The 25,973-nt window shown below is 39.4% G+C and overlaps 2 protein-coding genes and 1 pseudogene across 3 annotated transcripts; all 3 read left to right on the top strand.

Moving 5' to 3' along the window:
- Positions 1-567: 567 nt before the first annotated feature.
- On the top strand, positions 568-3,302 carry LOC112436571 (cathepsin L-like peptidase). The gene is made up of 8 exons (XM_024806261.2): positions 568-634; positions 944-1,048; positions 1,301-1,443; positions 1,596-1,793; positions 1,877-2,068; positions 2,433-2,598; positions 2,713-2,818; positions 3,025-3,302. Exons 2-8 carry the CDS (start codon positions 949-951, stop codon positions 3,122-3,124), a joined length of 1,005 nt encoding a protein of 334 aa, XP_024662029.2. The 5' UTR covers positions 568-634; positions 944-948; the 3' UTR covers positions 3,125-3,302.
- Positions 3,303-8,164: 4,862 nt separating this feature from the next.
- LOC101471712 (cathepsin L-like peptidase) lies at positions 8,165-10,932 on the top strand. The gene is made up of 8 exons (XM_004540414.2): positions 8,165-8,460; positions 8,703-8,807; positions 9,015-9,157; positions 9,311-9,508; positions 9,596-9,787; positions 10,217-10,382; positions 10,497-10,602; positions 10,686-10,932. Exons 2-8 carry the CDS (start codon positions 8,708-8,710, stop codon positions 10,783-10,785), a joined length of 1,005 nt encoding a protein of 334 aa, XP_004540471.2. The 5' UTR covers positions 8,165-8,460; positions 8,703-8,707; the 3' UTR covers positions 10,786-10,932.
- Positions 10,933-13,519: 2,587 nt separating this feature from the next.
- LOC101471220 (cathepsin L-like peptidase) lies at positions 13,520-19,223 on the top strand (annotated as a pseudogene). The gene is made up of 7 exons (XR_013094463.1): positions 13,520-13,828; positions 14,079-14,221; positions 14,434-14,631; positions 14,751-14,936; positions 15,220-15,385; positions 15,506-15,611; positions 17,366-19,223. The product of XR_013094463.1 is annotated as a cathepsin L-like peptidase (transcript).
- The last annotated feature ends 6,750 nt before the right edge of the window (positions 19,224-25,973 follow it).

The following is a 25,973-nucleotide window of genomic DNA, read 5'->3' as shown; positions in this document are numbered from 1 at the left end:
CGAATTAATACTTTAGAGTCTGGGACTGAGATTTGCAAAAACTACTTGAGAGCAAAGAAGAATAATGAATGCTGACTGTCATGAAGGCTCCTCCACCTTATCATCTAACTTCCATTCAACAATGGTGAGAGGTGGAAAAGCCAAAAATTCTTTGACAACCTCTTTTGAAACTTGTCAATATCTGTAACAAATTACAGAAGAGATCATTCATGACTGTTGCGCTCCTTGTTATTGCTGAGTGAGCATAAATAAAATGTTTCCTTAAGTGAGTGATGTCATGTGATCTTCTGTAAACTCTTGAAATGAAGGCAATTGCATTTCTTTTTGCTTTATGTTTGGTTCTTTTGTTTGGTTTTGTTAGCCAAAAAGTTGTTGCCTTCATTTTAAACTACAGTGTCCTGGATGCCCGAGTTAATGTAGACTGAGACTGTAACAGACTGTTAATGTACAGCTCCACCTTTTTCTGTTCCACCGCTTCATGTTGTTTCACTTTCTTTACAAATACCTGTGCTGACCTGGAATACTGCAGTCATGCTAGTAGCCCACTATATAAGAACTCCTCTCTGACGCAGACCTATATCAACCACAGGTGATTATAGTACACTCTGCACAACAGATACGGACACTGAGACAGGTAAGTAACTACAACACAGATAACTAAACATGTAGTTTAGTTGTAAAAGTGTAAATACACTTTTCAGTTATTATGATGAAAAAAAAATATTAATTTCAGAAAAACATTTCTGGAGGAGGTAACATAGAAACTCCCAAATAAAATGGGACAAAGTGGATATTGTCAAATGAAAGTGGCATGTAATATTATGACGAAAGCATTTTAAAACATGTATTACCAAGAAAGAATAAAAAAAAAAATCCGTTTTCATCAGAAACATAAGTTTCCTGTAAGTCACAAAGGATTTCTTTCTTTTCTGTTTGTATTCAGTCAAGATGAAGTTGCTGCTTGTTGTTTCTGCTGTTCTGGCTGTATCCAGCTGTGCCAGCATCTCTCTGGAAGATCTGGAGTTTCACGCTTGGAAACTGAAATTTGGTGAGACAGCAGACTCTTTCTCTCCTCTTTCATTTTTTCTTTTTGTCAGAAGCTTCTGATCAAGTTTTATGTTTTTTAAGATACTGTACAAACCTCAAATTTAGAAAGAAAGATGAGCTCACCTGTGTTTTTACTTGTGCTAAAGATTATAAAACTGGAAATAAAGGAAATATGTTAGCGGGTTTAAAATACAAAATGATTAACTTTCTTTTGTTTTTTTCCCCCCCCATGATTTCCTTTTCCAATTGGTAGAAAAGTCATATGACTCTGAGTTAGATGAGGCTCAAAGGAAGCAGGTCTGGCTCAACAACCGCAAATTTGTGCTAATGCACAACATCTTGGCAGACCAGGGTTTGAAATCCTACCGTCTTGGGATGACACACTTTGCCGATATGGTATGTGCAGAAAAACGACATATCATTTAGATTTGATCAATTAACCATTTAAGTTGTCATCAATATTTTTCAATATAATTAGTATGTGAGGATGCAAAAAAAACAACCCATATTTTTGCATAAAAACCATGAACTTTGCTGCTTTTTACCAGGACCATGAAGAGTACAAACAGCTGGTTTCCCAGGGTTGCCTTCACACCTTCAATGCTTCTCTGCCTCAGCGTGGCTCTACCTTTCTTGGCCTGCCTGAAGGTACTGATCTGCCCGACACTGTTGACTGGAGGGATAAGGGATATGTCACTGAAGTCAAGGATCAGAAGCAGTGTGGCTCCTGCTGGGCCTTCAGTACAGTGAGTACATAAAATTTTGATTTTGTGTTCTTTGGGAAACAAAAACTGTTGTCTGGTTTGAAGCTGAATCATCCTTACTGCAGACTGGTGTACTGGAGGGTCAGCACTTCAGGAAGACAGGAAAGCTGGTGTCTCTGAGCGAGCAGCAGTTAATGGACTGCTCTCACAGCTTTGGCAACAATGGCTGCAAAGGAGGATCAGTGAAGCAGGCCCTTCAGTACATCCAAGCCAATGGAGGAATTGACACTGAGACAGCCTACCCTTATAAGGCTAAGGTAAATAGATAGCAACATATCAAACACACACATACACGCACCTGTTTCTTCTGTGATTTAAATCACAAACCTTGAATATATGCAGTCAGGTCTTTATCACCTTTATCATCATAAATATCAGAATTATCAATGCAAATCAGCTCATTCAGACAGTGGTGTTAATAATGGCCATGCATGAAAGGCTGTACAGTACTGCCAAAACATATGGTAGCTCCAAGCCCTGTAAAACTCACAGCATGAGCTACTTTATTAACTTCTTTCAAAATCTATTTTTAACATCACAGTATTTAGGCAAACTGTCTGTTTGCTATATAAATGTGTCACAACAGTAAAAACTTATAATAGCATATGTTCTCTGTATTAGGGTCAACGATGCCGTTACAAGCCTGATGGTATTGGTGCCAAATGCACTGGCTATGTTCATGTCAAACCCAGTAATGAAGAAACCCTGAAGAAAGCTGTGGCCACTATCGGACCGATATCTGTTGGCATTGATGCTTCTCGTCATTCATTCCAATTCTACCAATCAGGTGCAGACATTGAAAAAATATTTGCAAAGTGCAGAGAAACATTTTTAAATTGGAAAAGAAATGTGAAATGCTTCATTTGTTCTTTTGTTCAGTCTGATTGACATGTATTTGCAGGAGTGTACAATGACCCCGACTGCAGCAAGACAGTGTTGGACCATGGTGTGCTGGCTGTGGGTTATGGTACAGAAAATGGACATGACTACTGGCTGATCAAGAACAGGTATTTACTCCCATGTGATGCTCATATTTTAATTCATGCACTTCACTACTTCTAACATTCACTGAGTGCTGATACAAAAATATGTAAAGGCATCTTATTTATGCAGATCATTATTTCTCCACATGCTTTTGGACTGTTAGTGTGAACACTATTAATTTTTAGCTGCTAAATGTTGTTAAACTGTGTAATTTCTTTTTTTTCTACAGCTGGGGTCACAGATGGGGAGACAAGGGATACATTAAGATGAGCAGGAACAAATCCAACCAGTGTGGGATTGCTTCTCAAGCAAGCTACCCTCTGGTCTGAAGATCGGAAGAAACCCATCCTCAGTTTTTCCTTCTGATTTTACAGAAAATCTGGTTTGCCCAGAATTTATTTCAGTGTTTTTAAGCAAGTTGTTTTTAACTAAACATAATTTTATTTGTGGTGTTAAGAAGCTCTCTTTGCCTGCAAAGGTGTTTGATGGAATAAATGTATAACTACAGCAAATACATGTAAAAATAAATAAATAAATAAGCTATGAAACTGTGCTCTGTCGATCAATCCATCATCCAGGCAGAAACGTTCAGCACCCATGGGATGCGTTTCTAGTTTTCTGGAGACTTTTGTGTTCTCCAATGAATAAAGCCAATGTTTCCCAGGTTCAGTTTGTTGAGACGTTTGATATCGCATTACTTACAGAATTTGTATGGTTATTATTGAGACATACATACTGATCTCCACTCCATTATTAAAATAACAATTATTTTAAGGTAAGAATATCTCTCAGCATTTAGCTAGCTTAAAATTTGTGTGACAAACATCACATTTTTCCAGTTTCTTCAGCTGATGGAGACAAACAGAATAAATTCTTTGGTGACCTAAAAACTTCATAGATAGTGTAACCAAACACTTTTTTAAGCTAATCAAAACCCAAAATAAAGCAAATGATAGTTAGAACAGGTTTATAACACAATGATTATGACCTTTCTTGAAAAATAACAAACGTCACAGGAGGTCTTCTATACTTATGAAATTCACCGTGTGTATTAATTATGATGGAATTTGTTTATTAAAAATCATAGTTACGGATAATAAGCTACCTTTAATTTTGACATTTCTGGTATTTTTGTAATAACAGAAAATATTATTTATATACATGCAATCTGTATATATAATTTTCAACACTGAATATTTTCAAACAGGCCAAACTCTACCGCTGAAGCTTGCGCAGACTTCCTGTGACTTTATTCATGAGGAGATCAATCTGGCGCTTTTAGCCAAGGTGGAAAACTGCATCCATGTTTGGATTCTGATTAACTCTGTTTAACTAGCGATACAGTACCCAGAGTTGTGTGTCTAATATTGTCCTTTCTCAGTCATCACTGTGCCACAGTGAGGAAAAGCATGGCTCAACACCTGCACCAGCTGGCTGACAAACTTGGAGCAGCTGTCATCCTGAAAGCAGGAAGCTTCACTGAACGCTTTCTAACTGCTGATTCTAGAATGGCAGAGGATGCCCCACCTGAAGCAAGATGGGTACTTTTAAAAGGGTTTGAAAGTGCATTAATGTGCCAATCTTGTTTTATTTTCTGAGCATTTGCACAATTAATGAGAATTAACGAGAACTATAATCCTCAACAGGTACCATGGTCATTAAAAGTCATTCAAATCAATTCAGTCCAATTCAATTGGAAACAGTTGCCTCAATGTTCTTTATATTGTAAGGCAGACCCTACAATAATAGATACAGAGAAAAAACCCACCAATCATATGACCCCTATGAGCAAGCACTTTGGCGACAGTGGGAAGGAAAAACTCCCTTTTAACAGGAAGAAACCTCCGGCAGAGCCAGGCTCAGGGAGGGGCGGGGCCATCTGCTGCCACCAGTTGGGGTGAGAGAAGGAAGACAGGATAAAAGACATGCTGTGGAAGAGAGACAGAGATTAATAACAAGCACAATTCAATGCAGAGAGGTCTATCAACACATAGTGAGTGAGAAAGGTGACTGAAAAGGAAAAACTCAATGCATCATGGGAGTCCCCCAGCAGCCTATGCCTATTGCAGCATAACTAAGGGAGGATTCAGGGTCACCTGATCGAGCCATAACTATATGGTTTCTCAAAAATGAATGTTTAAGCCTAATCTTAAAAGTAGAGCGTGTGTCTGTCTCCTGACAGGAGCATCAACACATCCTCAGGGGTTTCAACCAGCCTGGAGGTCTTAGGGACAGATGGCTGCTATAGCTGGAGCAGTACCCCCAGCCTCTCTGCAGACCTGCAGGCCTGGTAGTGAAATATGTCTCCATGTGTAAATGTATCCAGTGTTGTCCCAGACATAATGCAGATTTGATTTTAAATACTAAATAAATATGCTGCTTAGATTAAACTAAACTGAAGATAAGGATTTTATGGAACTGAGATTTGCAAAAATTACTTGAAACCAAAGAAAATTATCTGTCTGACTGACTGTCATGAACTTTTCTGCACCTGACCATCTAGCCCCCCGTGGGAGGTGGAAAAGCCAAACATTCTGTGACTACCTCTTTTGAATATTGTCAAATCCTGCCATGAAAGTGTAGAGAAGCTGGCTATGCCTCTGTCTTTTTCTGCTTCTTCTCAGTCAATATGAAGTTGCTGCTTGTTTTTTCTGCTGTTCTGCTGTAACCTGCTGTGCCAGCATCTCTCTGAAAGATCTGGAGCTTCACGCTTGGAAACTCAAGTTTGGTGAGACAGCAGACTCTCTTTCTTCTCTTTTATTTTCGATTTTTGTCAGAAGCTTCTGATCATGTTTTATGTTCTTAAAGATGCTGTCCAAGCCTCAAACTCAAACAAAGAAATGCTCACCCATGTGTTTACTTGTGTAAAAGTTTCTAAGACTAAAATAAAAGGAAACATGTTAGCAGATAAAAAAAAAAGATTAATTTCTTTTTTCTGTTTTTCTCATAATCTCCTTTTCCAATTGGTAGAAAAGTCATATGACTATGATCTAGGTCAGAGGAGGTTCACTAGAAACAGGTCTGGCTCAACAACCGCAAGTTTGCACTAGAGCAAAACATCTTGGCAGACCAGGGTCCAACTTTTGGATAAAATCCCCATAATTTTTCCCTGTTTACCAGGAACATGAAGAGTGCAAACAGCTGGTTTCCCTGGGTTGCGCGTCTCCTTCAATGCTTCTCTGCCTCGCTGAGGCTCGACCTATCTTTGCCTACCTGAAGGTACTGATCTAACCAACAGTATTGACTGAAGGAATAGTGCTAACTGACACTGAGACACAGAGAATGTGAACTTTTCCAGAAATGCAAAAAAAGAAAAAAAAAAGTTCAGTCTTAGTCTTACAAAAAAGAAATCCAGAAACTTGTGAACAGAGATGAAAAAATATAATTTGTGTGGTGTAAAAGTTTCTTAGTTTCTGAGATACGTCCTGGAGTAAGAACATATTTTCCAGAGTGTCTCACTTATCAAACCAAGTCTGTAGTTGGGGCCTTGAATGGGGAGAGAAAGGAAACATTAAGATAAGCAGGAACAACCAACCAGTGTGGAATTGCTAATTCCAAAGTAATTCCAATATCTTTGGTCTGAAGATTTCAGAAGAAACTCATCTTCATTGCTTCCTTCTGCTTTGACCAAAATGTATATGAATGTTTTTAACCAAGTTATGTAACCAAACATCATTTGATTTATGGTGTCAAGAAGCACTCTTTTCCTGCATTGGTGCTTAACGGAATAACGTCATAAAGACATCAAATGCATGTTAAATAAATAAAAAGAATGCTTTATACTAAGATGTAAAAATTGTAATTGTGTTTGTTACGTTGTGTTGGTAGTGTGTAGCTTATTACCCATGAAGTGGTTTTTAGCATTAGAAACTATGGTCAGTATCATCCAGTATCAACAGAGAAATGTTAAGCGTGTGTGGGATACATTTATAGTTTTCTGCAGACTTTTGTGTTCCCAAAAGAATAAAGCTGAAGGGTCCCCATTTTCCCTGTAGACCTGTCATGGATGACATTTTTGTTTCAATCATAAATTTGCATTTATGTGTTTTTTTTGTTGGACAGACTGCCAATCCAGTTTCCACCATCAAGTCAAATATGTGTAATCTGTATTTTTGCATATTATTTAATAAAAAACAATAAACCATTTGAGACTACAATACTACATTTAAAAAAATAATAAAATTATGACCAAATCAGCAAATAGATACCAGTTTTAAAAAAAGGAAAACTGGTCTCTACACACAGAATTCAGGTTTACACAGTGGACTAGCTTGTTTAAAGAGCTTGGCCTGTACGTTGCAGGAAAATTCAAGAGGGTAAAAAACAAAGCCCATTCGCCGTTTCAAGGTATGCAAAGGTTTCAGATCCAGATCTAACGTCATAATTTTGCTCCGCAGGGAATAGACGACAAGAGAAAAAGATGGCTCCCACTCCAGAATCTAATGCATCCACATCCACTGTTGTGAGAGGTTTGGTTGAGAAAGGATGGGAGCAGAAGTGAAGTGTTGTTTGAGAAAGTCGAAGGACGACTGAGCTGCTGGGGTTCACTGGAACTGTGATTTGGCAAGTTGGGTTAGAGGCATGGCAACTTTACTGAAGTCCCAGTAAAGTTAGCAAAACCAAGGAAACGTTGCAACATCTGCAGTTCTCAGGCAATGGCCAGTCCATGACTGCTTGCACCTTTGCTGGGCCTGGTTTGAGATGTCCCTTTGGTAGCCCAACAATGTATCTTTCCTGTAGCCCAGCAAAGATACACTGTCAACATAAAATTTGCCTTTTAGAAACAACTTCTTGTGCAGCTGCTGCAGGACAAACCTTAAGTGATTTTATGTTCTGAGAGAGATCGTGAGAAAAATAAGATGTTATCCAGGTAGACAAACATGAAACAATTTATGAAATGCCAGACAACGTCATTAACTAGGGCCTGAAAAACAGCAGGTGTGTTAGTTAGTCCAAAGGGCATTACCAAGTGTTTGAAGTGTCTGTGATGGGTATTGAAGGCCATCTTCCACTAACCCCCTGCCTAATTCTCATCAAGTGACAGACAGATGTGGAGGAAGAGACAGAGTGAGATCCTTTCTGAAAACTTCAGCCAAATCATGATAAACAGTTTGGAACCCTGAACCAAACCCACCTGCGTTTTCAGGTGGGTTTGGTTCAGGGGCTGTAGAATCTGAAGGGAGAGTGGATTTTAAACAGTTCTTATGGAAAGACAGCCTCCATCCAGACTCATTTTGTTTCTCAGTTGATGTGCGGATTGTTGGGTCGTAACCAAGGGTGACCATGGACCAACAGGGTGATGGGGGCTTCAAATCATAGAAACTGATAGCTTTGGTGGGGTTATCCAACAGAGTGAGTGAGGTGGGTTTTGTTTTGTAAGTGATATCCTGGATTTAGTTTCCAAACACAGAGACACACAAACGAACACAGACAGAGGAAAAAATGGGAAAAGACAGACAGAAGACCCAATCATAGGGGAGAAGCCAAGGAGGACTGAGGGACCCTGACACCTCCACCTTTTTCTATTTCAGTACTTAACATTCTTTCGCTTTCTTTACTTTACTCCTGTCCTGACCTGACTGGAATACTGCAGTCATACTAGTGGTCTGCTATATAAGACGTTCTCTCTGACGCAGACCTATATCAACCACGGACACTGAGACAGGTAAGTAGCTACAGCACGTAATTAGACACATAGGCGAGTGTGTAAATGCACTTTTCAGTAATATAATGATGAAAAAAAACAAAGAAAAACAAAGAATTATTAATTTGCAAAAGGTTTGGAGAGAGAGATGTTACTGTCGTACTTTGGAAGTGACATCCAACATCCATTTAAAGTGACAGAAAGCATTTTAAAACTGATGTGGTTTCCTACAAGTCACAAAGGATCCGTTTCTTTGTGTTCAGTCAAGATGAAGTTGCTGCTTGTTGTTTCTGCTGTTCTGGCTGTAGCCAGCTGTGCCAGCATCTCTCTGGAAGATCTGGAGTTTCGCGCCTGGAAACTCAAGTTTGGTGAGACAGCAGACACTTTCTCTCCTCTTTTGTTTTTGTGTTTTTTCAGAAGCTTCTGATCATGTTTTGTGTTCTTTAAGACACTGTCCAAACCTCAAACTTGCCTCATCCAGTTATGTAAAAGTTTATAAGATTCAAATCAAAGGAAATATGTTAGCGAATCAAAAAATTGTTCTGTTTCTCATAATTTCCTTTTCCAACTTGCAGAAAAGTCATATGACTCTGAGTCAGAGGAGGCTCACCGGAAGCAGATCTGGCTCAACAACCGCAAACATGTGCTAGTGCACAACATCTTGGCAGACCAGGGTTTGAAATCCTACCACCTTGGGATGACCCACTTTGCTGACATGGTATGTGTACAAAAAAGAGATCATTCAGATTTTACCCTTCACCAATTCAGTTGTTATCTGTCTTTTTTGATGCAATTAGCATGTGAGGATACAAAAAACCAAACAACAACTTTGTTTGATAAAACCCCCATGAATGTCTTCCCTCTTTATCAGGAACATGAAGAGTACAAACAGCTGATTTCCCAAAGCTACCTTGGCTCCTTTAATGCTTCTCTGCCTCAGCGTGGCTCTAGCTTCTTTCGCCTGCCTGAAGGTACTGATCTGCCCGACACTGTTGACTGGAGGGATAAGGGATATGTCACTGAAGTCAAGGATCAGAAGATATGTGGCTCCTGCTGGGCCTTCAGTACAGTGAGTACATAAAATTTTGTGTTGTTTGGGCAACTTTGGGAAACAAAAACTGTTGCCTGGTTTGAAATCGACTCGTCCTTACTGAAGACTGGTGTACTGGAGAGTCAGCACTTCAGGAAGACAGGAAAGCTGGTGTCTCTGAGTGAGCAGCAGTTAATGGACTGCTCTCACAGCTTTGGCAACAATGGCTGCAAAGGAGGATCAGTGAAGCGGGCCCTTCAGTACATCCAAGCCAATGGAGGAATTGACACTGAGACATCCTACCCTTATGAGGCTAAGGTAAATAAATAGCAATATATCAAACACACACACACACACACACACACACACACACACACACACACACACACACACACACACACACACACACACACACACACGCACCTGTTTCTTCTGTGATTTAAATCACAAACCTTGAATATATGCAGTCAGGTCTTTATCACCTGAATATCATCACATTGTAAATATCAGAATTATAAATGCAAATCAGCTCATTCAGACAGTGGTGTTAATAATGGCCATGCATGAAAGGCTGTACAGTACTGCCAAAACATATGGTAGCTCCAAGCCCTGTAAAACTCACAGCATGAGCTACTTTATTAACTTCTTTCAAAATCTATTTTTAACAGCTTTTGGAAAGCCTCTGTTTGCTAATATAAATATGTGACAGCAGTAGAAACTTATGATTGCATATGTTCTCTGTATTAGGGTCAACAATGCCATTACAAGCCTGATGGTATTGGTGCCAAATGCACTGGCTATGTTGAAGTGGAACCCAGTAACGAAGACGCCCTGAAGGAGGCTGTGGCCACTATTGGACCAATATCTGTTGGCATCGATGCTTCTCATAACTCATTCAGATTCTACCAATCAGGTGCAGACATTGAAAAAATATTTGTAAAGTGCAGAGAAACATTTTTAAATTGGAAAAGAAATGTGAAATGCTTCATTTGTTCTTTTGTTCAGTCTGATTGACATGTATTTGCAGGAGTGTATGATGAGCCCGACTGCAGCAAGACAGTGTTGAACCACGATGTGCTGGCTGTGGGTTATGGTACAGAAGATGGACATGACTACTGGTTGATCAAGAACAGGTATTTACTCCCATGTGACGCTCATATTTTAATGTTTTAGCAGCTAAATGTTGTTAAACTGTGCAATTTGTTTCTTTCTGCAGCTGGGGTCTCAGATGGGGAGACAAGGGATACATTAAGATGAGCAGGAACAAATCCAACCAGTGTGGGATTTCTTCTGATGCAACGTACCCTCTGGTCTGAAGAGGTCGGAAGAAACCTATCCTCAGTTGTTCCCTCTGATTTGACCAAAATTTAGTTTAAAGTTTTTAACCGTGTTATGTAACTAAACATAATTTTATTTGTCGGGTCAAGAACCTCTCTTTTCCTGCATCAGTGTTTAATGGAATAAATTCATAAATAAGACAAATACAAGTTAAAATAAATACATAAATTGTCAAACTGTGTTCTGTTCATCAATCCATCATCTAGACATAAATGTTTAGCACCTGTGGAATGCAGCTGCAGACTTTTGTGTTCCCCAGTTATTTTTGTGTTTTGTGACTCTTCGTATTATGACGGTTTAAGTTCAAGTTTTTAAAGTTTAGCACCGAGTTTAGTTCTTTCTATGTTTTTAAGTTTTCTTGTGTGTCTGTGAGGTTTCTCTTGTGTCTTTGTCTCACCTCTGTGTCACTTGTGAGAGACTGTTTTGTCCCTAGTGCTCTGTGTGTCTTAGTCATGTCGCTGTGCTTCATCTTCCTTCCCCTTTTCCCTTTTTCCTCTCCTCGTGTTTTATCTTTTGCTTTTCCCCATTTCTGTGTCGTGTACTTCCTGTTTTATTTTGACAGTCTTTCATCCCGTGTGCAGTGTATTTGATTTTGCTTCCCAGTCTCGTTAGGTCTAATTCATCCTAGCTATGTTCCCATGTGCCTCATCTTCCCTAAAAGCTCAAAGAAAATGGAGCAGAGTGGATACTTTGATACTACTTGTTCATATTGTAACATAAGAAACTTTGCTCAACTCCTGTCTGGCTTAAAATGACTCATCCTTATTGCAGACTTACACATTGGAGGTTCAGAACTTCAGGAAGATTAGAGAGCTGGTGGCTTTAAGTAAGAAGCAGTTGGTTGATTCGTTAGCAACCATGGAAACAGTGGTGGCAATGACGGTTTGATGGACTGGGCCATTCAGTAGTGGTGTGAAATATTGATGCCTCTGACACAAGATATTTATGTTCTAGAATCAATTCTCATATTAAAATATTGATATTTTAGTCATTTGTGATAAATTTGTAATTTTTCATGAACTGAAAAACAGTGGAAAAGTAACTTTATTACTGGGATTCTGTAAATGATTGGTAGGAACTACTTCTTTTCCCACCTGTCATAGTGATACGCAAAATATCCTGTATAAATGCATCACAGCTCACTTAGTTGACAATAATGGGTGATTATAAGCAGAGCCATGTGTGGAGCTATTTCAGCTAAAACTAAAATAGTGCACATTTAACAATTGAGAAAACTGTAAAGGAAAAATAGAGACACATAAATGACCATTATATGGAAGGCTTGAGAAGACAGGATGGAGGCGTGAGGAAGGAATTACAGTAAACTCTATAGCTAGTAGAAAAACAGAACAAACCTTAATACGCTAAGAATACATAAAAGAAATATACACAATAAACAAACCAGGAATCAAACACAGAATATATAGGTAAACCAAATGAATAAACAAATTCAAAAATGCTGGGTAGCTGAGCCTCCACTGAGAAAAACGATTTATTATTATTCATCCATCCATCCATTCGCTTCTGCTTATCCTTTTCAGGGTCGCGGGGGGCGCTGGAGCCTATCCCAGCTGTCATAGGGCGAGAGGCAGGGTACACCCTGGACAGGTCGCCAGTCTGTCGCAGGGCCAACACACAGGGACAGACAACCATTCGCACTCACATTCACTCGCACATTCACACAATGGCAATTTGGATTTTCCAATTAACCTATCCCCTCAAGCTGCATGTCTTTGGACGGTGGGAGGAAGCCTGAGTACCCAGAGGGAACCCACGCAAACACGGGGAGAACATGCAAACTCCACACAGAAAGACCCCGGCCTGATGTTGGAATTGAACTCAGGACCTTCTTGCTGTGCGGCAACAGTGCTAACCACCGTGCCACCGTGCTGCCCTTTATTATTATTATTATTATTATTATTATTATTATTATTATTATTATTATTATTATTATTATTATTATTGTTGTTGTTGTTGTTGTTGTTGTTGTTGTTGTTGTTGTTGTTGTTGTTATGCGAGAGTAAAATGCTACTGAAATATATAAAATCAAAGGTTTATTTATTTTTAAAGTAAAGACAACCGAAACAACCCTCCATTTGTGCTAATGTTTGTCCACCAGAGGGCAGTCTGAAAGTCTAAGCAGAGGCATGTAAGGCGTAAATGAGCAATCAATGTGTTTACTTTAAAATTATTTTTCAGGCTCTTGATGCTCTCCACTGTACACTTGTAAAAGGCCAGAGCCTCCTCTGTAGGGAGGCATGTAAGGGTGGTAAGTAAGCATATACTTTAGCCTTTGCACACAATGTGCTTCAGCATTTTGCACATTTTTTGTTAAAGAAATAATGACATGGTGTAACATGTTATGTTTTGTAGCTCATATGAGGTTGTGGTTACCTCATTTTAAGAACACTGTAAAACCTTAAAATTTGAAAGGGGTTTTACCTGATCTTGACCACTCAGTATTCATGTCCATTCTCAGTGCTACATGTCGATGGGGTGGAAGGGCATTTATTCCTCCAGGACCTGAAGCTCAGTAAAGCACCCCACCAACAGCCAAACCCACCTGTTCTCTGATTGGATTGTTAAATTTGTGATTGTCATGACATAACTAATACCTAATCAGCTGAAAGGAAGAAAACTTTTGTTAAAAGAGTGACATCATGTAAACATCATGTGATCCTTCTCCAAATGTATAGCTCCACCTTTTACTGCACCTGAAATTCTTTCACTATGTTTTTGAACTGTTGTGAGTCACCAAACTGGAATACAACTATTATAGTTAGCCATATAGGAACTCTGTTTCTCTGATACAGAACTACAGTACCCAAGCCCGAACTGGCTTAACCTCAATCTTTGCAACATTTTGTGTGGTTTTCTGCAAGACAAAAGGATCTGTATTTTTCTGCTTGTCTTCAATCAAGATGAAGTTGCTTCTAGTTGTTACTGCTTTTTTGGCTGTGACCAGCTGTGCCAGCATCTCTCTTGGAGATCTGGAGTTTCATGCATGGAAGCTCAAGTTTGGTGAGACAGTAGACCCTTTTCTCCTCTTTTAGTTTAGCCTTGGGTGAAATGCTGTTGTTCATGTTTTGTGGTCTTTAAAATATGCTTAGTAAACCTCAAATTCTGAGAAAAAATGTGAACTAACCCTTACGTTTGCTTATAGAAAAGTTTAAAAGGAATAAAAGGGTATCTCTTACCAGAAATTCAATTTTTATTCTTTATTCATAATTCCTTTGTTCTCTTTATGATTTTTTCATTTTCCAACTGGCAGAAAAGTCCTATGACTCTCCATCAGAGGAGGCTCATCGGAAGCAGATCTGGCTCAACAACCGTGAATTTGTGCTAATTCACAACATATTAGCAGACCAGGGTTTCAAGTCATACCGCCTCGGTATGACCTACTTTGCTGACATGGTATGTACGGAAAAACATGTGCCAGTTATGTTTAATCCTTTTTTAAAAACATTTAAATTTTGATTGCAAAAATGATATTTGAAAAGAAAAAAAAATGTCCTTCTTCATTATGTTATGTTATTATGTTGCTTTTATTATTCTACCATGTACAGTGTCCATGAGTGTTCTGAAAGGCGCTTTCAAATAAAATGTATTATTATTATTATTATTAGGAAAATGAGGAATACAAGCACCTGATTTCCCAGGGCTGCCTTGGTTCCCTCAATGTTTCCTTGCCTCACAATGGTTCTGCGTTTCTCCGGCTACCTGAAGATATTGATCTGCCCGACACTGTTGACTGGAGAGAAAAGGGATATGTCACTGATGTCAAGGATCAGAAGAAGTGTGGCTCCTGCTGGGCCTTCAGTGCAGTCAGTACATATAACTTAGTGTTCTCTACTTGTTGTAATTTGGCAAACGTTGCTCAACTTAATTATATTGTATAATCAGCTATATATTCTGGATTAAGATGAACTCATGTTTATTGCAGACTGGTGCACTGGAGGGTCAGCACTTCAGGAAGACAGGAAAATTGGTGTCTCTGAGTGAACAGCAGTTGGTGGACTGCTCTCGCAGCTTTGGGAACCACGGCTGCCAAGGAGGCTTGTCATACCAGGCTTTTCACTACATTATATACAATGGAGGAATTGACACTGAGGCGTAATTAGACAGCAATGTCTCAAAAACCTGCTGTCACACCAGATCTCCTAAAACAAAATCTTTGAACGTACATTTTCAGGTGTTCATTACCTGACTATGATCATCTTGCTAAATATCAAAGTTGAAACCGCCATGTGCTCATTCAGACGGTGGTAGTCATGATGGTTTCTGGCTAAAATATATAGTAGTTCCAAGACTTGTAAAGTAGTACTACTTACTACTTACTGTACTTCTTTCAAATACAATTCAATCTAGTATAGTAAATTATAGTAAATTATAACATATTTTCTCTCAATTAGGATGGACTATGCCGTTACAACCCCAATGCTATTGGTGCCAAATGCACTAGCTATGTTCATGTGAGTAACTCTGATGAAGCTGCACTGAAGTCTGCTGTGGCTACCTTTGGACCGATATCTGTGTCCATTGATGCTTCTCATCGATCGTTTCAACTCTACCATTCAGGTGCAGACATTGACACACTTTGGGGAAAATACCAAGAAAAATATCTTCAAATAGAAAAAGAAATTGAAGGTGCTTAATTTATTCTTTATACCTGTAAGTCTGATTGACATGTATTTACAGGATTGTATGATGAGCCGGCCTGCAGCAGCACACGTTTGGGCCATGCTGTGCTGCTTGTAGGTTATGGTACTTTGACTGGACACGACTACTGGCTGGTCAAGAACAGGTAAATACCCACATGTGATGCTCATATTTTAATTCGTTCATTTCATTCTTTACAATATTCACTGAGAGGTGATACACAGATACGTATACATGAACATGAAGTGTGAGCTTTACAGTGGGGCAAAAAAGTATTTAGTCAGCCACCGATTGTGCAAGTTCCCCCACCTAAAATGATGACAGAGGTCAGTAATTTGCACCAGAGGTACACTTCAACTGTGAGAGACAGAATGTGAAAAAAAAATCCATGAATCCACATGGTAGGATTTGTAAAGAATTTATTCGTAAATCAGGGTGGAAAATAAGTATTTGGTCAATAACAAAAATACAACTCAATACTTTGTAACATAACCTTTGTTGGCAATAACAGAGGTCAAACGTTTACTATAGGTCTTTACCAGGTTTGCACACACAGTAGCTGGTATTTTGGCCCATTCCTCCATGCAGATCTTCTCGAGAGCAGTGATGTTTTGGGGCTGTCGCCGAGCAACACAGACTTTCAACTCCCGCCACAGATTTTCTATGGGGTTGAGGTCTGGAGACTGGCTAGGCCACTCCAGAACTTTCAAATGCTTCTTACGGAGCCACTCCTTTGTTGCCCGGGTGGTGTGTTTTGGATCATTGTCATGTTGGAAGACCCAGCCTCGTTTCATCTTCAAAGTTCTCACTGATGGAAGGAGGTTTTGGCTCAAAATCTCACGATACATGGCCCCATTCATTCTGTCCTTAACACGGATCAGTCGTCCTGTCCCCTTGGCAGAAAAACAGCCCCATAGCATGATGTTTCCACCCCCATGCTTCACAGTAGGTATGGTGTTCTTGGGATGCAACTCAGTATTCTTCGTCCTCCAAACACGACGAGTTGAGTTTATACCAAAAAGTTCTACTTTGGTTTCATCTGACCACATGACATTCTCCCAATCCTCTGCTGTATCATCCATGTGCTCTCTGGCAAACTTCAGACGGGCCTGGACATGCACTGGCTTCAGCAGCGGAACACGTCTGGCACTGCGGGATTTGATTCCCTGCCGTTGTAGTGTGTTACTGATGGTGACCTTTGTTACTTTGGTCCCAGCTCTCTGCAGGTCATTCACCAGGTCCCCCCGTGTGGTTCTGGGATCTTTGCTCACCGTTCTCATGATCATTTTGACCCCACGGGATGAGATCTTGCGTGGAGCCCCAGATCGAGGGAGATTATCAGTGGTCTTGTATGTCTTCCATTTTCTGATGATTGCTCCCACAGTTGATTTTTTTCACACCAAGCTGCTTGCCTATTGTAGATTCACTCTTCCCAGTCTGGTGCAGGTCTACAATACTTTTCCTGGTGTCCTTCGAAAGCTCTTTGGTCTTGGCCATGGCGGCGTTTGGAGTCTGACTGTTTGAGGCTGTGGACAGGTGTCTTTTATACAGATGATGAGTTCAAACAGGTGCCATTCATACAGGTAACGAGTGGGGGACAGAAAAGCTTCTTACAGAAGATGTTACAGGTCTGTGAGAGCCAGAGATTTTCCTTGTTTGAGGTGACCAAATACTTATTTTCCACCCTAATTTACGAATAAATTCTTTACAAATCCTACCATGTGAATTCATGGATTTTTTTTTCACATTCTTTCTCTCACAGTTGAAGTGTACCTCTGGTGCAAATTACTGACCTCTGTCATCATTTTAAGTGGGGGAACTTGCACAATCGGTGGCTGACTAAATACTTTTTTGCCCCACTGTAGCTGCTAAATGTTGTTAATTTGTTTCTTTCTGTAGCTGGGGACTTGGATGGGGAGAGATGGGATACATTAAGATGAGCAGGAACAAGTACAACCAGTGTGGGATTGCCACTCGAGGAATCTGCCCTCTGGTCTAATGAGGTGGGAGTAAACGCATCCTCATTTTGTCCTTATTTGACAAACAATTACTTAAAATACCATTTAAGCATATGTAACTTCTGATAATCAAACGGTATGTTTTTACAGTACACTACAGCTTACTATAGGATCGTGGTTATGGGTATTAGTTTTTTAGTTTTATCTAAATTAACTGAGTTATAAGACAGTATCTTTTTTATGGTGTCAACCAGTCTCTCTTTTCCCAAAACTGCAATTCACATTGAGATATAAACATTTACATTTGCGTTTTTACTGTAGTGGTGGGTATGACTTAATAACCATCTTGTGATGTTACCATTAGAACTATTAATCCGTTGATCAATCAGCTTTATTCAGAAAGAGAACCTCAGCCCTTGTGGGATGCATTTCTATCCAGTTTTCTGCAGATTTTTGTGTTTAATCCAGAATAAAGCAGATTTACTGACTATCTGCTGGCTTTTTCTGTAGAGTTGTCAGTGACAGTTTTGTTTCATTTAGAAATGTTTAAATACTTATTAATACCAATGAAATGATATTGCTGATTAATGCACCTTTTGCTGTTCCTTCCTTATCAGGTGTGTGAGTGGGTGGATTTACTATGTTAACAATATTAAATCATTGGTAAAATGTATCAGTCAAATCAAATTATGTACTGCTGATACATTTCTCTAAAATCCATGTGGGTTTTCAACATTTATTTGGTATTTCATGGATTCCAATTGAGTTCCCATTGGCTCAACTTTGAGAGTCACCAATATGTATAAATAGCATATCATTACACTTAAGCAAATTAATTACATGCTATTTGTTGTGGAAAATAAAACCAAACTGATTTTCTGGGATTTATTGAAAGAATCCATCACTCCAGCACAAACAAGGCTCATACCATGATTTTAAGTTGTTTTAAGTTGTAAATCAGTCAGATTTGACCCAAACACGACAGGAAGGTTAAAGCTTCTGTTAAAATGTTCAGCAATGCTTGATTTAATCTTGCTTGATGTTGAGAAATGTGTGATATATCATGCCATTAACCATTGAAAATGTTTATTAAAAAACTCCTTACCTTCACCTGTCCCTCCCTCAGAATATCCTCAAGCGCTGATGCAATAGCTGATCCTGTCTGTTTTCGGAGGGAGAAACATTTTGTCGCTCATCCAAGTGACTTCTTGGAAAAGTCACTATAACAAGTATGATTCAATGCAGAGAGGTCTATTAACACATAGTGAGTGAAAAAGGTGACTGAAAAGCAATGCATCATGGGAGTCCCCCAGCAGCCTACCCCTATTGCAGCATTACTAAGGAAGGATTCAGGGTCACCTGATCCATCCTTAGCTTTATGATTTAGCAAAAAGGAAAGTTTTAAGCCCAATCTTTAAAGTAGAGACAGTGTCTGTGTCCCGAGTCCAAACTGGAAGCTCGTTCCACAGAAGAGTGGCCTAGGAATATTCAGACCTCAGTCAGGCGCAAGAAATGTTTCTCCTTTATAAAGTTTTATTACACAAAATTAAACGGTTATAATTTTAGCACCATGGAGAGTGCACATAAATTTCACTGTATTTACTGTGCTCTAATGCAAGACTGTTTTTAGTGGTGGACACAAATTCAACTGCATGCACTTTCACACTGCATGAGATAAAGATTACAGACAGACACATGTACACACGCGATTTTTCTTGATTTAGTAAATCTGGGTCTTAATGGTGTAACCACTTATTTCAGTTGAGACCTGCTGAATAAAACTTTCATTTTGCAAACTATTGTGCTTGGCTTCTTCTGGTTGTAATATTCTTACCTCAACTGTTAGCCTTTGTTTGGGAGCTAATCTAATATCTGCCCACATACCATTCAACATTAACTCTAAATGCACCTCAGAGTTCTGCATAAATGACTTAATACCAAAGAAGACCTTCCACCTGACCTCCACTTTTCTAGAGATGCAGTCCACTTGTTCAGAACATGGCATCATTTGTATTAAACCATTATGTACTAATTTGAAAAAAAAATGTTTGTTAGATTGTTAAATGTTTGTTTAAACAAAACAATCAGTATGTGATTGCATTTATTGAAACCTAGTTGAAAGGCTTTGTTACATTCCCCAAACCTTGTTCATGAAGCTCAGCAACTTAAGAAGTTCACCTTCTTTGGTGGGAAAATGGGTTTGACTGTGCATGTTTATTATGTCCTCAATCCCTTAATAACTCATATACAGTTCGTCTGGTCAGTTAATGTGTTAGAGTCCAACTTAAACACTGTGCAGTTTCCAGTTATTCGCTACATATGACCATGTCTACATGCCATAGTGTTTTTATTATCATTTATTTTCAAAAACCGAACAGACAGAATAGGGCAGGACAGGTTGGTTTCAACCTGAAGTTCACTGAACATGTAATTCTGGAAATTGAGGACAAAAATGTGTGGATGACAGTAACGGCAATAACAGTCTTTACACTGAAACATGTTTGACAGGTTGCACTGGTTTATTCAGAAGTTAAAGTTCAGTTTACGAACTTTGCATAGTTCAGCCGCTTCTTTTCTTCCTCTGCTCATCACTCAGTTATACAGGCATAATAAATGATATGAGTAATCAAAGTGATCAAGGTTCAGCCTTTTTTATATTGGTTTGCATATCGTTCTCAGCTGCTAATGTTTTCTTTAGTGTCTAAAACCTTTAATTTGATTATCTTTAAAAATCAATCTGACATTTGCTCGTCATCACTACAGGTACACATAAAATAAAGGGATATAGTTTGTTGTCGTTTGTATTCTTTTTTTTTTTTAATAGATGAAGAATAGAAATTAAGACAAAAACTTCTTCTCTTTAACCTTTGTCACACATTCTTAATGAGATTTTCCAAGCTAAGGTGACAAGTTAGTTTAAATTACAAACAGGACCTGTGGATTCAAAAATATGTGATTACTGCCTGGGGCTACAGTTGTAGCCACAGGTGCCCTGGGGCAGACTGACAGAAGCGAGGCTGCTATATCGCGCCATCGGCCCCTCTGGCCAACACTAGTAGGCAAGTAGGGAAAAGTGTCTTGTCCAAGGACACAACGACCAGGACAGAGAGCCCAGGGATCGAACCGGCGACCTTCCGGTTACAGATGCGATTCCCAACCCCCTGAGCCACGGTTGCCCTTTGGTTGTTCGTCCTGTAATTGGAAGGTTGCCGGTTGGAGCCCCGACTCGGACAGTCTCGGTCGTTGTGTCCTTGGGAAAGACACTTCACCTACCGCCTACTGGTGTTGGCCAGAGGGGCCGATGGCGCAATATGGCAGCCTCGCCTCTGTCAGCCTGCCCCAGGGCAGCTGTGGCTACAACTGCAGCTTGCCTTCACCAGTGTATGAATGTGAGAGTCAATGAATAGTGGAATTAGACTGTGACTGAGCAGTCATAGCTTAACAGAATGTACAGCAGTGGGTTCAAGTACATTTAATTCTCAGCACCTTGCAGAGAAATACACCCTAAAGACTTCTTTTGGAAGGAAGCATTAGCTGTTTCAAAACCCTGATTCTGCATTGTGGCTGAATTTTTGAGAATTAAATAATGGCTTGGTGTAATATGTCACGCTTTGTAGTTTATGCAAAGGTTTAATTTACCTAATTTTAAGCCCTTTTTAAAACCTTAGAATTTAAAGTGGGTATTCTTCCTGTTTTAATATGACTGTAAAGAACGAGTTTATGTTTGACATAATGTGAAATGCCTTCAACAACAAGGTGAAGTTCAATGATTTTGTGTTGTTCAAAGTTTACATGAAAATCCCAGGCAGTTAATTGCAGTGGCCCATGATCACTTGGTCACTTTTCAATCCACTGGCATGAGTGATGCTGGTGTTGCTCTTGTCAGAAATGATCACAGTCTGTAGAAACAATCTGACAAGAAATACAAGGGGACATCACAAGAGGGCGCCAGAGGTGGCTCAACAGACATAACCAGTATTCAGTATTTTTGGAGGAGTGAAAAAAATGTGAATGTGTGACACTCAAGAGATCAAGAGAAGTGTATAAAAGAGAGGAGAGGAGAGATTGTGGTAAGGCTTGCTTGATAAACTGGAAATTTTATGTTTTCTCCGTATGCACTAGTTCAATATAACTGATATTAGATGCATTGTGTGACTGGTGATCAATTAATCAAGATTCAAGAGGTTAAATTTTTTTCTAAGACATGATGTAACATCCATCCATCCATTCGCTTCCGCTTATCCTTTTCAGGGTCACGGGGGGCGCTGGAGCCTATCCCAGCTGTCATAGGGCGAGAGGTGGGGTACACCCTGGACAGGTCACCAGTCTGTCGCAGGGCTAACACATAGAGACACAGACAACCAGTCGCACTCACATTCACACCTATGGGGAATTTGGATTAATCAATTAACCTATCCCCACAAACTGCATGTGGGAGGAAGCCGGAGTACCCGGAGGGAACCCACGCAAACACGAAGAACATGCAAACTCCACACAGAAAGACCCCTGCCTGATGGTGGAATTGAACTCAGGACCTTCCTGCTGTGCAGCAACAGTGCTAACTACCGTGCCGCCGTGCTGCCCCATGATGTAACATGAGAAGGAAAAATTAAATAAGTCCACAGTGACACAGCACTACAACAACCTAAACAACTGACAACTAAATCACAAAAAAATGTGTATAATGGAATTCAAAATTTAGAAATAATGAACAAAAAGCTACCAGTGATATGAATAAGATAAGAGCCCATGCAGATATATGTAGATGTAGACATTCGAGGTTACTGCACATAGTGAGTCCCTGGTGTTTGTGTATTTGTATGAGAAAGGTCTTTAGTGTGTGGCAGAGTTTGCTTCTGGGAAGACACTTAGACTTGTTGTCAGGAGTTGTGGGGGGTGTTAAAATCTCCCAATTCTTTTAATCTTTGGGCTGAAGGAAGGACAATACTCGGTGTATAAATGCTCAATCAACAATCATTTATTTCCATACAATGAGCATAAACCATCCGGATGGGGAGACATGCATGCAGAGGGTCACAGCAAATCTCAAAATGGTGACGGGTTACTCAGCTTCTTATAGCCTCTATATAGCCTAAACATTCACATTCTTTCTCTGTTATGGCGCCTATGTTATGACCTCGGCTCCCTGTCTTTCTGCTCTCCGCAAAGGTGGGGGTATGGAATGTGGTCTGCCTCCTCCACCATCGGCACAGGGTCCCTTGCACACAACACTCTCTCCATGATTCAGCAGCATGAAATGCCAAGAAACAGTGCAACACATTCACAGCAGATCAAGGGTACAGGGTAATGCACACCTGTCTAACAAATCCAAAAATGGTCACATTCCTTTAACCCAAAAATATAATGGAAACTAAGCTACATACACAGCACACAATCTAGACTAAAGGACACTATATGACCCACAGCAGTCAACACAATTCAACCACTTTAACCACAGACACAAGACAACATGATAACAGAATAATCTCACAGGGGAAATGGAACTGCCAACCACAGTCCTCCGTGTCCCTGGCAAGCCTGAAAGGGAAAAAAAACACTTTTGTTTGTATTTTTATGTATTTCTAATTAATAAAAAAATAACTACATTACCTGAATAAATTGGCAGAGGACCTTGGATGCTGGTTTCGCCACTTACAAGTAATGGGAAAAATGTTTGTCCACCTCTTAGTTGGACTCCTCTTTACAGCACAACTAATTTGTTCAGTGAAGGTGGTTGGTAATGTGAAGTTTGACCTATATATTTCTTTATCTATCATTATGATTCAGGAATGAATGGCATCAAATGTATTTAGGTAAAAGGTAGTTAGATTCTCAAAATCTCACATCTCAAAAGAGGAAAAGACATTTTCACTGTAAAATTCTAATTTTAGAGTAGTGATATTAAGAGAGTGTTTGTAAGTAGACCAACAGGAGAAATATACCACTGCCTTTCAATATGTTGGTCACAATATATTTAAGTCTAGGACTGTGTGTGTCACTTAGCCCAGAAACACCTGCAAAAACTACTTCAGACAAAAGAAGACCAGGAAATGCTGACTGTCATGAAGGTTCCTCCACCTAATCACTTCAGTGAACAACTGTGAGAGGTGTAAAAAGCCAGACGTTCTGTGAAATCTTAACATTTTCAAATCCTGCAACAAACTGCTGAGAAGCTGAGCATGCCCTCGTGATGATTCATGACACTTAAGTTCCTCATTCTTGCTGAGGCTGCATAAAACACTTCCTTAAATAAGCGGCGTCGTGCGATCATCCTCTTGATGTATAGCTCCACCTTTTTCTATTTCAGTGCCTGGAATTCCTTATCTTCCTTCAAGAGCTGCCCCCCCCCCCCCCCACCCACCCCCACCCCCCCAGCTCTGCTGACTGACTTGTATGTAGCAATCATAACAGGTAGTCATAGGTAACATGAAGAAGCCCTGAAGGAGGCTGTGGTCATCATTAGACCGGTTTCTGTGGCCATTGGTGCTTCTCATGAGTCCTTCCAATTCTACCAATCAGGTACAATCATTAAAACACTTTTGAAAGTATCTTCAAATAAAACAAGAAATATTTTTTTTCTTGTTATTTTAAACCCATCAGTCACCATCACTCACCCCTAACTAACATGTATTTTAAGGTATGTACGATGAAGCAGCACCGATTTGGACCGTGGTGTGCTCACTGTGGGTTACGGTTCTTACAAAGGACATGACTCCCGGCTGATCAAGAACAGCTAAATACCGACATGTTTTAATTCATGCACTTCATTCCTGCTAACATTCGCCAAGTGCTGATACACAGCTACAAAAGGCATCTTTTGTTAATCAGATTGTTATGTCTTCACATGAGGTTAATGTGAACACAGCTGAGTTTTAGCTGCTGAATGCTGTTCATTTGTTTCTTTCTGGGGCAGTGGGGTCTTGGATGGGGAGAGATGGGCTACATTAGGATGAGCAGGAACAATTTCAATTGTTCTGGGCTTATTTCCAAGTTACCCTTTGATCTGAACAGATGGAAATAAGGGGCAGGGGGCATATAATTTACTTAAAAATCAAATGATCTTTTTTAAGTTTTATTTCTGGTTCGGTTTCTGGTGTTTTGTTTGTGTTTAATGGACTAACCTTATAATGACTGCAAACACATGCAAATAAATAAATGTTTGACACTAAGATGTAAACATTTACTTTTGTGTGTTTTACTTTGTTGGTGGTGCGTGGCTTAATAACCATGCAGTGGAATTTAGATTTAGAATCTGTTGTCTGTTGGTCAATCCAAAGATTTTTACAAATCAGATTAGCTGATTAGCCCCAAGCTTTTAGTGTAGAGTCAGCATGGATTACATTTTAGTTTCATTGAAGAGCAAATTTGGTGGACTCTGTGTCTATCACTCTCTATTTTTTTTAAATGACTAAAGATGCAAAAGCATGCCTGTTAAAAAAAGCTGGAAAAGCTGCTAATAATAACAAACACTCCAATCTGTGGTTAAAGTAGAAATGCGGAGTACAAGTCATGCGCAAAGCAAACATCTTGACATTATTTTGGGTTCATAAGCTAGTTTGAGTCAACATAAATAATTCTAAATAAACCATTTATGTTGTCCAAAAGTCTGATGTTTCAGAAGCAGTCTCAAATACTTCCTGCTTCTATGGCCTTTGGTTTGCAAACATTAGATGAAAGATATAAACTGAAAACTTTTGTAGATGAATGTCTCCTCTCTGGATTCTCCTGTCTGAATTTAACGTTTTGTGCTTCCTCAGTTACAGTTTTACTTCCTTCAGCATGTTGTGATTTGAATTTTTTTTTTTTTTTTTTACATTCATTGATCACATGCAGGAAAGGACAGAGACATAAAACTGAAAGGCGATGTGGACATATAACACCGTAATGGAGGCTAAGTCTGGCTGACTGTTATGTAAAAAAGACAATAGAAATTTAAAGCAGCCAACTGTCAAGTGTGCAAAGTTAAATAGTCATAATCAAGCATAATTTGACGAGCCTGAGCTTGTCGAGCACAGCTAATACGCTTTTTTCCCTTTTACTTACTTCCGAAAAGAAAACCTAATTTCTGCTGTTCAATGGGCTCCTGAACAAATTTAAACTTTTTAAAATTATGCAAAATGCAAAACGCTTAGCCGTGTCTCTAATAAAACTGCTGTAACTTCAGAGGTAATGTTCATATGTTAATTGATGGTTTTCTTTCATTTTTGATGTACTGCAGAATATTTTTATAAAATCCCAAGCCAGGAAAATCATCTTCATGTTTTTCTGTGTTTTATCCTCAGCTACTTTGACACAAAGGCATCTGCTGTGATGCTCACACCTTTGATAAAGTCTTGCGTGTGTCAGCTTCCTTTTTATAGATACAAAAATATGTAAATGTACTGATCTGAATTATAATATTTCTGACTGTCTGAGGCAAAATTTCCCATATTCAAATCGAATTGAATCAAATCGAATCGAACTGAATTGAATTGTGGATCGAATCGATTCAGGACCTTCAACACACCTGAATCAAATGATTACTTCATTACCAGGCCTCTGGAGAACTT

This window comes from Maylandia zebra, linkage group LG19, assembly GCF_041146795.1.
Source record: "Maylandia zebra isolate NMK-2024a linkage group LG19, Mzebra_GT3a, whole genome shotgun sequence".
Lineage (NCBI taxonomy): Eukaryota > Metazoa > Chordata > Actinopteri > Cichliformes > Cichlidae > Maylandia > Maylandia zebra.
The sequence above is the reverse complement of the archived record's forward strand: the minus strand, read 5'-3'. Positions and strand labels throughout refer to the sequence as shown.

Coding starts and splice junctions, on each gene's coding strand:
- LOC112436571 (XM_024806261.2), top strand. CDS start 949: ATGAAGTTGCTGCTTGTTGTTTCTGCTGTTCTGGCTGTATCCAGCTGT. Junction 1,444..1,595: donor TGACACACTTTGCCGATATG/GTATGTGCAGAA, acceptor GCTTTTTACCAG/GACCATGAAGAGTACAAACA. Junction 1,794..1,876: donor CCTGCTGGGCCTTCAGTACA/GTGAGTACATAA, acceptor TCCTTACTGCAG/ACTGGTGTACTGGAGGGTCA.
- LOC101471712 (XM_004540414.2), top strand. CDS start 8,708: ATGAAGTTGCTGCTTGTTGTTTCTGCTGTTCTGGCTGTAGCCAGCTGT. Junction 9,509..9,595: donor CCTGCTGGGCCTTCAGTACA/GTGAGTACATAA, acceptor TCCTTACTGAAG/ACTGGTGTACTGGAGAGTCA. Junction 10,603..10,685: donor TACTGGTTGATCAAGAACAG/GTATTTACTCCC, acceptor TTCTTTCTGCAG/CTGGGGTCTCAGATGGGGAG.